We start from the raw sequence: 16,470 nt of genomic DNA on the forward strand, positions 1-16,470 counted from the left end.
TATCTTTGGGCCTCCTTATGATGTCGGTCAGGTCGCAATCGACAGGCTGCCAGTTTCTATTTGACCGACCTCTGCAGCGGCAGTCCGTCTGTCGCATTAAGATGCGCGGCGGTCTGGAGGCAGGGCGGAGGGACCAACTGACTGTTCCAACAGGCTCAAGGAGCCTGCCCTACCATTGGACAAAATGTAATTCCCTACAGTAAGGGCGGTGCCTGCTCAGGCACTGCCATATGGGTTGCAATATCCCTTTCAATAGTGATCTGACTGCGATTGAAAGGCTGTCGGAAACTGACTTTGGGGACCCCTAGTAGGGCCTCCGCGACCTCCGCTATGAGGCCTGGGGGGCACCTGTGGCGCCCCCACAAACATCCATCCTTCGCGTGTCAGGCACCACATGGTGCCTGACTTACGGTGCATGAATGTTTGAAAACATCCATTTTACCAATGCGTCCTGTGCTGCGCCCCTTTTACCTACTACAGCATAAGCCGCAATAGAGAAATTGATGTTTTCGGCCACCTCATGGACTGTCGCATGCTCAATTGTCGGATAGAATTGCCAACTACTGGTTGGTCGGTTTACAGTCCAACACGATGCCGGTTGGATGAGCGTCCGACCAGCACCGTAACAAGACCCAGAGTTTTTAATTTGTGTTCAAGAAAAGACATCATAGCTTATATGGATATATGCCGAAAGTCATTTGCTATTTATACTCCTTGTTAAGGCAAGGGAAGTGACCTCAGTACCCATCCAAGATGTGTTTGTCATGAGTCATAATCCCTCCCCGCGCTCGGATATAGCAATATACAGCATATTACAATCCACATATCATCCGTTATTTTATTTACGTGAGACAGAAAATATCAAATAAAACATCTATCATAGCCATGCGCTTCTCTGAAAATGTACGTATTTTTAAGTTGCCGAATTCTAGAATAATTCATTGGTTTTTTCATTTTCATTTTCATAACCAAATATCTGAATTATCATGAACTGGGATGAGACTACTGTGCTGTCTCTTGATGACTTATTTAGAGTAATACATTCCCACACTCCAGTTCTAAAGCAGGTTATGTAAATATATACATATCTATTTTACAGTTTTACCCACCCACATCTCGTGTTTTATCATGCATTGTTTTTAAGCAAATAACTTCAGATGTCAATTTGAAGTAGCTATTATCTGTGCTTGAAAAATTGTTACCTGCCGTTTTTTTTTATTTCCGTCACATTTTTCACTCGAATCTTATTTTCTCTTTTTCTCCTTCCTTAGGTATTTGGTTGATAGTCGCTGGTTCAAACAGTGGAAAAAGTATGTTGGGTTTGACAGCTGGGACAAATACCAGATGGGAGACCAAAATGTATACCCTGGTCCCATTGATAACTTCGGGCTACTCAAAGGTCATTCATTTTATTTATTTTACTTTGAGGCATGTATAATTTACCCAGAGGAAAACATGAGACGCATAGCTGTCTGGTACTATATTATTTTGCATAATACAGTGATTATTAATGTTATTTTTATTGTCATGCCCTGCTCACCATTGCAATGCAGTAGATGTTTAAGAATTTCTCACTGACTGCACAATGCTTCATTTATGTGTACTAAGAACAACGCTAAGTAAACATTGTTTTGAAGGCACTTGTTTTGTCCTGAAGCTTTATATAATCTATTTAATCTCGTTTGTACTTCGAATTAAGTAGTCGCTTTGCCTATTAAAAAATTAGAAAGCATGTCGGATGCCTTTCTAAATTAGCCTATTATTGTTCTATAGAGTACCATGTTGAGGAATATACATGTTTTTCAACTGACATGCAAAGTGTGATGGAGGTTCCTGAACACAGCAAGAGTAGTGATCTTCTAAACCAGAGAGTAGACCACTTAAAAATGTCACACCCCCGTGTTAGGGAGACACTGAGAGTCATTATCAGATAACTGTATGCTGAATGAGACTGGCGAGTTGGAACAAAATAAAAGATTGGCCTGTGAGGGGGTTGAGTGCTGACCCTGTAACCCTCTCCAATGACAGCACAAAAGCTTTGGACTTGAAATTGAGAAATAATACAGAAATTTCCTGCTTACAAAACGAAGTCAAATTTCCTCAGACTCCGAACAAAGTGCGTTTCAGCTTTTTTGAAGGCTATGCAGCCTGCGTTTTAGAAGGCATAGCTCTATAGAAAGACTAATAATAACAAGCATTGGCAAAGCAAATAGGCCTCGCCTATGCAAGAGCTATTGGCAAGGTGTTTTAGTTATGTTGGACACCATTGTGGCTGCTGTTTAGCATGACTAAGAAGTTAGTGGAGTGGGGTAGATTGGAGTTGGATAGATTGGGGTAGAGTGTAATGGAGTAGACTGGCGTGGGGTAGCGTGAGTTAGATTGGACTGTAGTGGCGTGCGGCAGATTACAGTGAAGTGGAGTGGGGTAGATTGGCAAGAGTGAAATGGAGTGGGGTAGATTGGGTGGATTGAAGTGGCTAGATTAGAATTGGGTAGAGTGGAGTGGAGTTGGATAGATTGAAGTGGAGTTGAGATTGAAATGGAGTGTGATAGATTGGGGAAGAGGGGATTGGGGTAGATTGTAGTTTAGTGGGTAGATTAGGGAGGAGTGGCGTAGATTGGGTGGATTAAAGTGTGGTAGATTGGAATGGGGTGGGGAATTTTGGGGCGGGGTTGATTGGGGCGGGGTTGATTGGGGCGGGGTTGATTGGGGAGGTGTAGATTGGGGAGGGGTAGATTGGAATAGGGTACATTGGGCTGGAGTGGTTTTAGGTAGGTTGGAGTGGAGTAGATTGTGGTAGATTGGAAGAGAGTGGGGATATTGGTGTGGGATAGATTGTGGTAGATTGGGGTGGGGTAGATTGGAAGAGAGTGGGGTAGATTGAAGTGGGATAAATTGGAGTGTGGTAGATTGGAGTGGCGAGAAGTTGGATAGATTGTACTGGAGTGTGGAGTGGACTAAATTGGAATGGACAGGGGTAAATTGGACTGGGGTAGATTGCAGTGTAGTTAAGTGGAGTCTGGTCCGGTAGATTGGAGTGGGGTATATTGGAGTTGCGTGGATTGGGGTAGATTGCAGTGAGGTATGCTGAGTAGATTGGAGCAGAGTGGGGTAGATTTGAGTGGAGGGTGGTAGATTGGATCGTTGTGGAGTAAATTGGGTTGGATTGGAGTGTGGTGAGGGAAACTGGGGTTGGGTAGATTAGAGTGGAGGGGGTAGATTGGGTGGAGTGGCCTAGGTTGGGGTAGATTTTATTAAAGTGGAGTGGGGTAGATTGGAGTAAGGTAGAGTGGAGTGGAAGGGCGTGTATTGGCGTGCATTGTAGTGGCGTTAAGACTAGCGGCTTGGTTTGCTGTAGATTTTCTTAGATTGGAGGGGCATAAAGTGGAGTCGCATGTTGTTCAGTGTCGTAGAATGGAGTGGCGTGGCATAGAGTGGAAGTTCATAGAGTGGCGTAGTGTGGAATATACAGTGTGGAAGCGCACTCCCATTGCAGACCACACATTTTCAATTTAAATGACCATTGCATTTGCACCGAAATATGGTTTTGCTGCACTCAAACGATAATGTATGGAAATCTCATCACCTACTGTATTGATGTGTTTCGATTGTTTTTAAATATTTGTTTCCACCGCACTTCAAAATTACAAAAAAATGTGCTTCATTTGTGCTAATTCTGATATATTCTGAACAGACCAGTTAATTCTTTTGTTGTGTACTAGGAAAAAAAAACCATCTTACACCCTCTCCTCTTGCATGGGTACTCAGCAGGTCAGAGAAAGAAAAGTAAACACTAAGCTCCCTTGGAAGACATGTTGACATTTGACCTCTGTCTTTAAATGCACAGCAAATGTGACAAGATAAGAGCAGGATTTAAAGGCTGTTTACAGAAAGCGAGTTTGTGGAAGAATGTATAAAACAAGGTTTGGGCAACGGGAGGTACTAACTCAAGCTGGACAGCCTAAACCAAATAAAGCCAGCAAAAATGAAAGCCAGAAAATGTGATTTACAAACCACAAAGCCAATGGTCAGAAATAGACTGAATGCATTCCTAGGTCAGCTTTCTGAATGTCCTCAAGATATCTTTAGCAAACCAGACAGATGCACTATCTGGTAGGCTTCCTCCTAAAAAGCAGTAATATATCTTGCTTAAAAGCAGAACCTGACCACATTATGAATACCATTGTCTAATTCTGAGCGCTATTGTTCAAAATGCAGTCATGATCATCCGTTTGACTTAAAGGCGGAAAAACTATTGATTCTCCAGGATAGAGCTCAAGTTACCTTGTTTTGTGCATTTGTATAGTGATTTTTCATCCTTTGTATGGCCCTTCTTTATCTTCACAATTTGGGTAACTGTTTCTCTTGGTTCTGGGATTTGCCCATCAACTCGTTTCAGCTATTCAACTAATTTTAAATGTGTCCAAACCACCGGCACCCAGCTGCCGCCAGTGCTTCAGACTCTACATTTGAAAAGAAAGAGTAGCTCCAAAGCCAAAGTAATGTCATTAACATGTCCTTCACTTTAACTCAAAATAGCCACATCTGACCACTATCTAGAGACTCTCTTAGCCTTTACATTTCTGACCTCCACCTTACCATATCAACACCCACTCCAGTATATGATTGTTTAATTACATAATTATCTTCTTGTGTTGACTATTGTAATTGTTGCACACGGTTTAAGAGCTGTTGATTAGTGTCACATAGCCGTTCGTTCAGAGTACATTGTTAGGCAAGATCACTTCAGGGACTGCTGTTTACACAGACCGTCATATCTGTAGGTATTGGCACACCAGCCTGTCGCAGACAAGATACCATTGCTTGAATGAGTAACAGTTTGTTGTTTGTGTAAACATTCAGAATTCAGAGAGACACTAATTGTAAACATAGTCTGAATTCGAAGAGGCACTGTTTCTTACTATCTTGATAAGTTCAAGTTTTAAGCCTAAACCTAACGTAGAAGAAATTAATTATTCAGGCTATTAGTAAGCACCTTTATAGGATAACACACTTATCTCCTACATAGTGTGAAAGCATGTTTGTTATTGATGTAATGTCAAACATATTTTGTCCTGATACACTACTAAAATCTTTTCTTACAGAAAGTGACTCACAGTCTCTTAAGGAGCACCTCATTGATGAACTTGACTATATTCTTTTGCCCACGGAGGGCTGGAATAAATTAGTAAGCTGGTACACTTTGATGGAGGGTCAAGAGCCTATTGCACGCAAGGTAATCTTTAACATTGATTGAGTTTTGTATACAATCACAATGTCTATATTCAATAAGTAAGTAATATTCTTCTAAAACGCGTGAATGCTAAGGCGTCTCAGCGCTAATGAGTGCTATCACTGTCCAGGAGAGAGAGATATACTCAAACACTAGAGACAAAGAGCCAGGCCTTCAAAGATTTTCTAAAGACCAGCCTGCCTGTTTGAGACCTCAATGAGAATGTCATGGAATTCAACAGCTTACAGGCCAAGAGGAAGTGGGAAAAACCTCTGCCCCCCCCCCCACCAATTGCCCTCTTTACCATGGGGTTGACGATCAACCGGGCTGTGGGTGATATTAGGTCACGTCGAGGGACATCCCACCAAAGGGACTTCTGAAAGATGGAAGGGCCAGAACCATGGAGGGCCTTATGTACAATACATAAGGCCTTACATTTTACCCTAGCCTGGACAGGCAGTCAGCGTAGATACCAGATGCTCTTTGATATGGGCCGACATTTTGGAATTTTTTGTAGTAAGCAGGCTGCCGCATTCTGCAAAGACTGAAGCTTCGACTGCTAACACTTCTGTACTCCCAAATAGAGAGTGTTACAGTAGTCTAGCTTTGATAGAACCAAAGTAACTATTATCATTTTTTGTAAGTCTAATGGAATGAATAGAAAGATGTTTTTTGTAAATCTCCAAGATATAAAAACATGAGGAAGTTACAGGATTGATTTGTTCTGAGAAACAAAGTTGATTATCGAACATAACTCCCTTATTTTTTACTTTTTAAACTGGGGATGGGCGCTGCCCTGAGACGACCGGCCACCAAGAATTGTTCCAGAAAGAGGTGTTTCCAGAGAGTTAACGTCTGTTTTCTCAGTTTTCAACTTGAGACAGTTTCCCTGCATCCATCTAGTAATGTGTGCTAAACAGTTGCTAAATTATTTGGCCATGCTGTCTAACTCAGATGAAATTCATACCACTGTCTGTGTATCATCTGCGTTTGATATTGCAGAAAAAACGTGAGATCGAATGAGTTGTGCCAATGGTGTGAAATAGATGTTAAATAGTGTTGGGCATAATGATGATCCCTGAGGCACCCCACAGGAAAGAGCAACAGAGTTTGATGCATACACTCCCAACACCACAGTCTGTTTTCTGTTTGACAAAAAAGAACTGAGTTGGTCTCAGCGCCATAGCCTTGATCCCCAGATTCTGCAGTCGGTTGACAAGTACTTGATGGTTAACCGTGTCAAACGCGGCTGAGAAGTCCAGCAGAATAAATGCCCCCTCCCCTCCCCTGTCTACCTGTATTTGGATGTCCTCCGTAGCTGCAATTGACACTGATTCTGTGCAATGCTGTGGCCTAAAACTGTGTTGCGATGGATCCAAATGTTCATTTGCCTCCAAGAAGGCCTTCAAGACTTGATTTAAAGCTTTTTCTAAGATCTTAGTGAGGAGCGGTAGGCAGGAAGTAGGCCGATAAGTTTTTCCCTCTGTAGGATCTTGTGAAGGTTTTTTTTAAAGATGGGGCGAACCAGAGATTTATTTTCACTCTATTGGAATGTGCCCTAAAGTAAGTACTTTATTTAGAAGTAAGACAAGGTGGGTCGAATTCGTGTGAGGAACCAGTTGTAATGCATAAGGTGGACACGGGTCCATAGGGGATCCTGATTTAGTGGTTTCCAGTAATCTTGTTACTCTTTCCATCGTTAAAGAAGGAAAATTGTCGAACCCATCCTGTGAGTCTTTATGTTATGTTATGTTATGTTATAAATTTTATATAGCGCATCTGTTACCCGTGGGTGTCCTGGCGCTGTTTGGAGGTCATCCTTCAGGTGAGTGAGATAGTCTAAATTGCCTATTAATGTACAAAGAGCCAGGTTTTTAATGCCTTCTTAAAGCTGAGGTGATCCAGAATGCCTCTTAATTGTGGTGGTAGGTTATTCCAAGCCCTAGTGGCTCCAACCAGGAAACTCCGACCACCCCAGTTGGCTTTTTTTGCTGGTGCAATTTTGGCCAGTTTGGCCTCTGAAGAGCGTAAAGTTCTCTTGGGTTTATACCAGTGAATGTGCTTGGTAAGATAAGAGGGCCCTTTGCCCTGGAGCGACCTGTGCACAATACACATGGCTTTAAACAAAATTCGTTTTTTTACTGGAAGCCAGTGTAATTTTTTGATTTCTGGTGAAATAGCTGCATACTTGGGAATCCCTGTGATGAGTCGGGCTGCTGCGTTTTGGAGCAGTTGAAGTTTATTCAAAAGCCCTTCCCGCATATTTAAATATAGGCTATTGCAGTAATCTAGTTTAGAGAGCACAAGTGCTGATATTACCGTTCTTAGACTCTCTTTGGGAAGAAGGGGCAGGATTTTTTTGCAGGATCTAAGCGTGAATGAGGTGGCCGAAGCCACCGCATTTATTTGATCTTTGTGGGATAATTGATTGTCTATCATTATCCCTAGATTTTTAACTTTCCTGCTGGCTGTTGGAAGTGGCCCCATTGTGTCTGGCCACCATTCTGGAGTCCAAAAATTTAGGTCATTCCCAAAGAGGACCACCTCCGTTTTACTAGAGTTCAGCTTGAGGCAGTTTTGAGCCATCCATTTGCCAATCTCTGTCATGCAGTCCCTGAACCCAGAAGTAGTGTTCTGGTGTCCACCTGGTTGCAGGGACACCACAATCTGGGTATCGTCGGCGTATGAGGTGAGAGAAAATCCGAAGGATTCCACCAGCGGGGCTAGCTGTTTTACATATATATTAAAGAGAGTAGGGCTAATGGATGAGCCTTGAGGGACTCCACAGGGAAAGGAGAAAGGTTTGGCTGAGAAATCTCCCAGACTGACTGTTTGCACTCTGTGTTCCAGAAAGGATTTAATCAATTTCCAAGCCAGGCCGCGAACACCGATCTCCTCTAGTCGGTCCATCAGCAGTCCGTGGTGGACCGTATCAAAGGCTGCTGATAGGTCCAACATGATCAGTGCCGCTTTTCCTCCTTTATCTAGGGTGGCCCTGATCTCTTCCGTCGATTTGAGGAGTGCCGTTTCTGTGCTGTGACCCGCACGAAAACCATATTGTGTGGGGTCCAGCAGCTGGCCTGTCTCCAAAAAGTCACTTAGTTGAATATTCATAATTTTTTCCACGATTTTAGCCGGGAACGGAAGCCTAGATATAGGCCTATAGTTGTTGGGGTCATTATTGTCCAGTTGGGGTTTTTTCAGGAGCGGTAGGATAGATGCTGTTTTCCAGGCTAAAGGGAAGTGGCCTTTTGTAAACATCTCATTAATTATGGATGTTAGAAATTTTGTCACTGGATCAGGGGCGAGTTTGAGAACAGATACCGGACATGGGTCCAGTGCGGATCCTGATTTTATTTTGGTCATTAGTTTCCCTAGTTCTGGTGCTGAAATAGGGGCAAACTGGAGTAGCTGGTTTGGTGAGGGATTAGAGTTATTCTGATTAGACGTGTTTGGTTGGGATTTTTGAGGTAGTTGAGAAAAAGTAGAAAAGATTGCATTTACTTTGTCAAACAAATGATTAGCTATCCTGTCGCAGAGTTCTTGGGAGGAGATTAGAGGGGGGGGAACAGGGTGTGCCAACATCATAACTGTTTTAAATAATTCTTTAGAAGAGTTTATATTCTCTCTAATTTTAAGGGCAAAAAATTCTTGTTTCGTTGTGTGCACCAGGTTTTTGTATTCCTTAATGCACTCTTTATATGATGATTTTTCTGCTTCATCATAATTTCTCCTCCAGTTTCTTTCAAGTAATTTGTATCTAAGTTTTTTTTCTCTAAGTTCTGGTGTGTACCATGGGGACGTTGGTCGTTTCCTCGTGTTCTTGCATATTTTTTGTGGGGCTAGCTTATTGCTGACGGCTTCTACCCAGCTATGGTAGTTTCTAGCGGCGTCTTCTAGATTAGAGGGGAGGTTAGGAGAGGTGGCACCTAATAAGTTGTTTAATTCTTGTCCATTAACCTTCCCCCAAGCGCGATATCGCCGAAGTGAGGTTTTACCTAGAGCTTGGTCAGGAGAGGGGGAGGTAACAGAGAAAACTACTGCATTATGATCAGACCAGATCACTGGGAAGATGTCCAGGAACGTGAGTAGTTCATTGTTAGAAAAGATTCCGTCTAGGGTGTGCCCTGCTTTGTGTGTGGGCCCCTGGACCATCTGTTTCAAATCCATTGAGTTCATGAGGTCGATTAACGTATTACTATCTAGGTCTCCTTCTTTCTCTAAATGAAAGTTAAAATCCCCTAGTATCGTATAGGACTTTGAACCAAGTTCGTTTTCGATCCAGCTGGAGGCATGCGAGAGAAATTGAGATTTAATACCAGGGGGCCTGTATACCAGAGTCCCTTTGAACGTATCGCGTTGGGAGAGATAGAAACAGAAGTCCATTGCTTCACAATCTGGTGTTGTTGAGCCCTTAAACATGGCCTTCAATGACTCATGAAAGATTACCGCAAGCCCCCTCCTTTCTTGTTCGCTCTATTGAGTGAATGACAACTATATCCAGGTGGAGTGGCTTTGACCAGATCTGGCCCTGAGGCCTCATTCATCCAGGTCTCTGTAATAAAAGCTATTTTAATTTTTTCATTTTCTATAAACTCCGCACACTCCAGACTGTGTTTGACTAGTGATCTTGTGTTTAGCAGCAGGCATTTAAATGTTTTGTTTTCGTGTGCTCCCTTAGTTCTTTTTTGGCTGATTTGTGTCTTCATTGACACGCCCTTGTGGTGTAGTAGGATCCTTCCGTTACAGTTGGGGCATGATATCTGGTCTATTCCTGGGAGTGTGTTTGGGAAAAGGCCGATACAGCCTGAGTTGTGAAATTTGCTGTTAAGATCATGCAGTTGGGAGCTTGAATATATCTGCCGTATTGCTGCTTTACCAGTAAAGCCGACATTCGGGCTGGCGCTGGTCGCTGATCGTGCGCGGACGGGCGCAGACGGGCTTGCCTTTGGCGCGCCTTCGGCGCGCCAGCGGCGCGCCCGCTGCGCGCGTCCGCTGCGCGTTCGCTCCAGCTTCCGGCTAAATAGCCTGCAGGAGCGAACACTAGAGCGCCAACCAGCCTTCTGTCACTCAATGGCGGTTAGCGGTATGACGTGTGGACCCGTGAGGGGCAGGGCATCCACGAGGTAAAATTACAATTAAGTATCACACAGTAATGTTAAAATACTTAAAATTCGTTACCTAATTTTAAAAGCAGGATAAAACACAGTACGAGCTACAGTGAACACTTGCAATGTCGACCCGGCTCAAGCCTCAGGTGACGTCCGCTCGCGTTCGCTCCGGCTTCCGGCTAAATAGCCTGCAGGAGCGAACACTAGAGCGCCAACCAGCCTTCTGTCACTCAATGGCGGTTAGCGGTATGACGTTTGGACCCGTGAGGGGCAGGGCAGAGTCTTTAAGGTTATCATCTGGATTTCCAAGACCAGAGCAAGCAGACTCAGCCAAGTGTCATGCATTCTGATTAGCGGAGAACTCCTCGTAGACAACGTTTACTTTCTTGTAGAAGAATTCCTCAAGTTTGTTGCAAAAATCTTGATCTGGCTTAAACGGTTTACTCTGATCAAAGTTCGAAAGTGCAGTGACCGTTTTGAGGAGTTTTCTAATTGACTTCCTATCTAAAATATAGTTTTTGCTGAAACAATAGCCGCTTTATACTCTTCAGTAACTATTTTATACCTATTTGTCTCTTCCAAACAATAGTTTAATGCTTTCTTTGGAACAATTCTAATTTCATTTTTTTGTTCGTAAAAATAACAGATGCATGGATAATAACATAATGTAACACAGAATTAAAAACTGCTAATAAATAAAGATACACTAAAACCGCATTCAACTTTTTCTCAAGTAGCCCAGAAAAAACCCATAGCGAATTCATACACTTCAAACTTTAGAAGATAGTGGTTGGGCTGAGGGATACAGCATCATGTTATTATTTGTATAGTATATGGATGATCAGCCATGTAATTACCCTAATGTTTCTAAGCTAGTTGAAGAACAAGGGTATGTGGAACAGATATTTTGGCTCCCCACAATAGCGCCCTAAGAGGAAAAATTGTTCTTACCTGAATAATGCATATATGCAGTTTTTTCACAGGTGAATGGGGTATAGAACTTGTGTACTTAAGATGTGTAGTAGCACTGTGAAGAGAAAACTATACATACCATAAAAGTGCTGCTTGTATTACCCTTTGACTCATGCTGTGGGCTATACCTTCATGTTTTATTTATTTTTTACTTTGTTGTTTTTTTTTGCTACGTTTTTTAGCTTTACTTTACATATCATCCAGCTACATTACTTTTTATATTCTATAGTGTACAAAAAAACAGCACAAGTGTCCTCTGTCCCTAAGGGCAGTGGGGATGTTATCCTTGATCTGCTACAACATAGTATTCTGTTAATAACAGTTACATTTTGTTAAGGATCGGAAGGTTATTCGGCATGACACCCACTCTTCTAAGCAGCTGTTCATTCCTCAACTTTGCTGTAAGTAGCATCGTAAACAAAAGCGCATATAATTCCCTGACTGTTACCAAGCTCTCTTGTAACAAAGCACATTCAGTAAGTATCAACATTATTTAAGGTGGTCTTCTAAATAAACACAGGATCTAAAATAACCACTGGCCCAAAAATGCCAGTCGCCATGGTGTCTTCAAACATGCTTCACTGATGCCTCTTCCCAGTCCCACGTGATTCACAGTTTTAAAATGTCGGCCTGTTGGGCTGCATCTTCTCCACTCCAGTAGGTCCTGTAGGTTTTAGATGGTGTAGTTGTGTTCTTGGGAGCTACTCCAGTAGTTCCTGCAGTTTTTATATAGTGTAGTTGGGGTCTTAGGAGTGTTTGTGGTTTTATTAGTGTGTTCTGTTGCCTGTCCTTCAGGTAAAACGACTTGAATTAGCTTTTCAGCATAATTGCATTGCACCCAATCTATGAACTGAACACAGTATAATTTTTAAAACAGTCAAACTGTAAAGGACTTTAGCAGTAGCAACAACTGTAGATATGAGTGTTAATATTGCAGCTCTGTAGCATGTTAGCCAATTTAAAAAAGATCTTAAAGTTTTAGAATAAATGTCATACAGAATGTTTGATCACTTCAGCTTGTTCGCAGGGTACAGGACTTTTATGTCAGTGATTGGAAAGAAGGAAATATTTCATTTTCACTGTGGGTAACTTGAGAACTATGTACTTTTGCCAGCATGGAGTTCCACGCCTCCATGCACACCTGAGGTCTCCGGCTCCAGGCTCCTCCCCTCCCCTTCGTAGCGCGGCGAGGCTGATGGCGGACGGCAATGAAGGACGCTGATACCGGGCTCCGAGGTTGTGAGATACTGGAACGGAGCGGCTTTCTCTTTCCTTTGTGGCGTTGAAATTCGTGCCGCCTCGCCAAGGGGGGTGCCTTTGATCAGTGGAACGGTGTAGAGTGGAGCCGTTTGTCTTCTCAGGTGGCGCTGGATGTTGGAGGAGTTGGAGAGGACGCCGTTGTGAGTTGTACTTGGGGAGCTTTTTCTCTGCCTGTGTAGCGGAAAACTGCTGGCTTCAGCCGCTGTCTTCGGACCTCGGTGTCTGTATTTGATGGGACGGCAGGACGGCTGGATTTAAGGCTGGATTTAAGGTACAGCGGCTTTGGGCTTGAATCTAAACTTCAGGCATTAATTAATTAATTCTCTGCTGCCCCCGTCTTTTCTTAAATATGGGGAAGCTAACTAATACACGTAAGGCAAAAGCGCTTCGTGTCCAGGTCAGAGAAGCAAAAAACGCCGCCAAGTTATTAAATAAAAATACCATCTGCGATAAAGGCGACGCAGGGGAAAAAATTGACAGTTCTGAAAGCTCAGATGAGATGCAGGAGTCTTTCGTGGAGTTTTCAACAGGTGGCACGTTCTTCTCCTACTCCGGGTACTATTTGGAAACAAGAAGGTTCTATGGATGTGCTAAAAGGTGCTAAATCTTTCCCTCTTTTTGATAAAAAAAAGCAGCATTTCGTCAGATCATTCCCGCTCATGTATGTTCCTCTTCCGCTTCCTCAATCATTCAACCCCCAAATCTTTTGCATAAACCTAACCTCTTGGCACCTTCAACGAGTTTGACGTCTCAACTCAAAGAAAACTCTTTGGAACACTGCTTGAAAATTATGGACAACACTCAGAAAGAGGCTTTGTCCTCGGAAAATTCGGCCACAGCTGCTTCACTGTTCAGCAAGCTCCCCAAAACTGCTGTTGACTTAGTATCAAATGATAGTCACCTTAGTCCTTTGTTAGATTTGGACACTGAGACTGTCGGTGAGATCCAGATGTCAGTCAAAAATATGCTAAATTTAATTCTTGATGAGGTTCGAGAATTAAAGAGGTTTCAAAAGTCTGAGTTGGCTTTGATCAATCAGTGATTGGATAAAATGGAGTATCTTTTTTCTACATTTCCTGCCCGCTTTCAAGAAGCCGAAACTCGCATTTCTAATCTTGAGGATCAAATGATCGAGGTTAAAAAAGATACAAGTCAGCTTTCCCTTACTACACGTTCACTAGAAACTAAACTGGACGATTTGGAAAATTATAATCGTCGTTCGAACCTTCGCATAGTGGGGGTTCCCGAAGGCCTTGAAGGATCCAGTACGTTGCAATGGGCTACCTCTTTTTTAAAATCAAAAGTGATCCCTAATCATGAGGGCGACTTAACTATTACGCGTGCACATCAAGTTCCTGCCCAGCCTTTTTCAAATTCTTCTCTTCCTCGAACAATATTAGTAAATTTTTCTGATATACTGATTAAAGAGACTATTCTTTCGATGGCAATCCAGAAAAGACAATTTTTTGTTACTGAATCTGCGAAGTGTCGGATTTTCTCAGACATGTCTGCCTCCGCAGCTCGGAGGAGAAAAGAGTTTGTCCAAATGCTACAGTTGTTTAAAGCTAAAGGGGCCCAAGCGACGATAGCGCAACAGTCTAAGCTTAAAGTTTTGGTGAAAGGCCAATTTTTTATGATATAGCAGCAGCACAGGATCTTCTTAAGGAGATTTCGACCTCTCAATCTAGTTAGATTGGGAGGAGTATATGTTGAGCTATGTCTTTTTCTGTCCATAGGATGCTATAGGTTTTTTTTTTCTGTGAGCTGATTAACTGGAGGGTGGGGGGTGGGCTAGGAGAGCATGAAGGAGTGCGGAACACAGGGGGCCCAGGGGGGGTTAACAGGTCACCCCAATGAAGTGCGGTAGGTTCCTATGGTCTGCGTGGGAGGAGGAAGTTTGGCCATTGGAGGATAGGGTTTGGGGGGGGTGAGGGTGGTGATGGTTGGGGTGAGGTTGTCGGTGATGGGTGGGATGAATCAAAAAAGGAATTTGATGGTGTCAGGATATGTTTATTTATTTTTTCCTTGATTTCGATTCTAAGTGCCAGAGGGTACATAATGTGCAAGGGGTGGTCTGATGATATTTGTCTTCAGCTAGTTAAACTCAGATTTCAATGTCTATCAAAGAGAGTTTGAAGTTGTTTTCCCTTAATGTTAATGGTTTAAACAATATTAAGAAAAGGCGTGCTGTGGAATGCTGGTTAAAGGCTGAAAATCCATCCGTTATTCTGCTACAAGAGACTCATATTCCCTCTTCTAAATTAGATGGGTTCTCAATGTTTAAATCATGGTCTTCGTTTCGTTGCTTTGCATCATGTGATGAATCTAAAAGAGGGGTGGCGATATTTTTAAATAAGAATATCTATCCTGAAATTATTCATTCAGAAGAGGGAGGTTCAGGACGTTGGTGTTGGGTCTCTTGCAGAGTTAAAAGTAGACAAAGACCCTTCATTTTTGTATGCTGTTATGGACCTTTAAATGACGATTTCAATATGTATGAAGATATGTTCCAATCTTTATTAACGGTGTCAGGCGATATAGTGATTGGTGGTGATTTCAATGTTTTGATGGATCCTAAATTGGATTCATCCTCACAATTAACAAAACAACTTAAACCCAAAGTTTCACAAACCATCTCTAATTATATAAGATTATTGGATCTCTCTGATCATTGGCGTTTAGCCAATCCTTTTAAAAGAGAGTATACTTGCTGGTCGGGCAGATTTAAGTCCTCCTCTCGTATTGATTTTTTTTTAGCTTCACGCAAACTTAGGCTTGGTTCTTATAATACGGTGCATAATGTATTTTCCGATCACGCTATGCTCATTAGGGAATTCATTCTCGGGGATATCAGAAGGTCCCCTAAAAGATGGGTTTTCAATAAAGTTTATCTTAATGACGAAAAATGGGTTTCCGAATTAAAACTTGAGATTAGAGAATTCCTAACGCGCAATTCTGGCACCGCCTCTCCTAGTATTATCTGGGATGCTTTAAAGGCTTTTATTTGTGGAATCTGTATTGGAAAAGACGTTGCCACATCTATGGAGGCTAGGGCCACAAAAAAATCATTAGAACATCGTATACAGGTTCTCAGTGTTCAAAGACAGCAAAATCCTTCCAGAATTATCAAAGATCATTTAAATGAAGCCAAACGAGAATTTAGTTCATTCTTATATGAGCAAGGAGAGGCTTTCTTTCGTAGTCAATACCAGAAACTATACGAAGAAAGCAATCTTACGGGAAGATTCTTGGCTTGGCAAGCGAAAGAACAAGTAGCGTCTAATTTAATTCGGGGGATAAATTGTCCAGCCACGCTTCAATTTACAACTGATCCGCATGAGATAGGTAAGATAATGCATTGTCATTATCAAAAAATATATAGCCATCAGCATAAAATTGACCAGTCTAAATTGAACGCCTTTTTGAGGAAGGCTGCGATTCCTTCCCTTTCCCAAATTGAACAATTGAATATGATGGGTGGATTCTCTTTGGAAGAGGTAGAGTTCGTAGTGAAAGAACTTCCTTTGGGGAAAGCCTCTGGCCCAGATGGGTTACCCGCCGAATTTTTTAAAGTCTTTTTTCCTGCCTTCTCAAATTTTTTTCTCGACCTTCTCAATTCTATGTTGGCAGGAGCTCTTATTCCAGACTCATTTCGTGAGGGCACTGTGGTTAGCTTTTTGAAGCAGGGGAAAGATGCTAGAGATCCTAATTCATACCGTCCAATTACCCTTTTAAATTCTGATTATAAGATCGTTACCAAATTATTGGCTATTCGATTTAATCAGATTTCCACGGATTTGATTCACGAAGATCAAAACGGCTTCATTGTCGGTAGACAGCTGCTGACCAATAATCACTACTTGTCGGAAGCTTTGGATTATTTTTGAGACACAG

At 42.3% G+C, this 16,470-nt stretch overlaps 1 protein-coding gene across 7 annotated transcripts in view; it reads left to right on the plus strand.

Annotated features, from left to right (window-relative positions):
- USP15 (ubiquitin specific peptidase 15) overlaps positions 1-16,470 on the plus strand; it is a 743,655-nt gene that overhangs the window by 57,316 nt on the left and 669,869 nt on the right. For all 7 annotated transcript variants that reach the window (XM_085653348.1, XM_085653347.1, XM_085653352.1 and 4 more), the window contains exons 2-3: positions 1,272-1,399; positions 5,106-5,236. In XM_085653348.1, the coding sequence (XP_085509474.1) occupies positions 1,272-1,399; positions 5,106-5,236 (259 nt within the window). The remainder of the gene's footprint in view (positions 1-1,271; positions 1,400-5,105; positions 5,237-16,470) is intronic.

The sequence above is a fragment of the Triturus cristatus genome, chromosome 4_1 (genome assembly GCF_964204655.1).
Source record: "Triturus cristatus chromosome 4_1, aTriCri1.1, whole genome shotgun sequence".
NCBI classification, from domain to species: domain Eukaryota; kingdom Metazoa; phylum Chordata; class Amphibia; order Caudata; family Salamandridae; genus Triturus; species Triturus cristatus.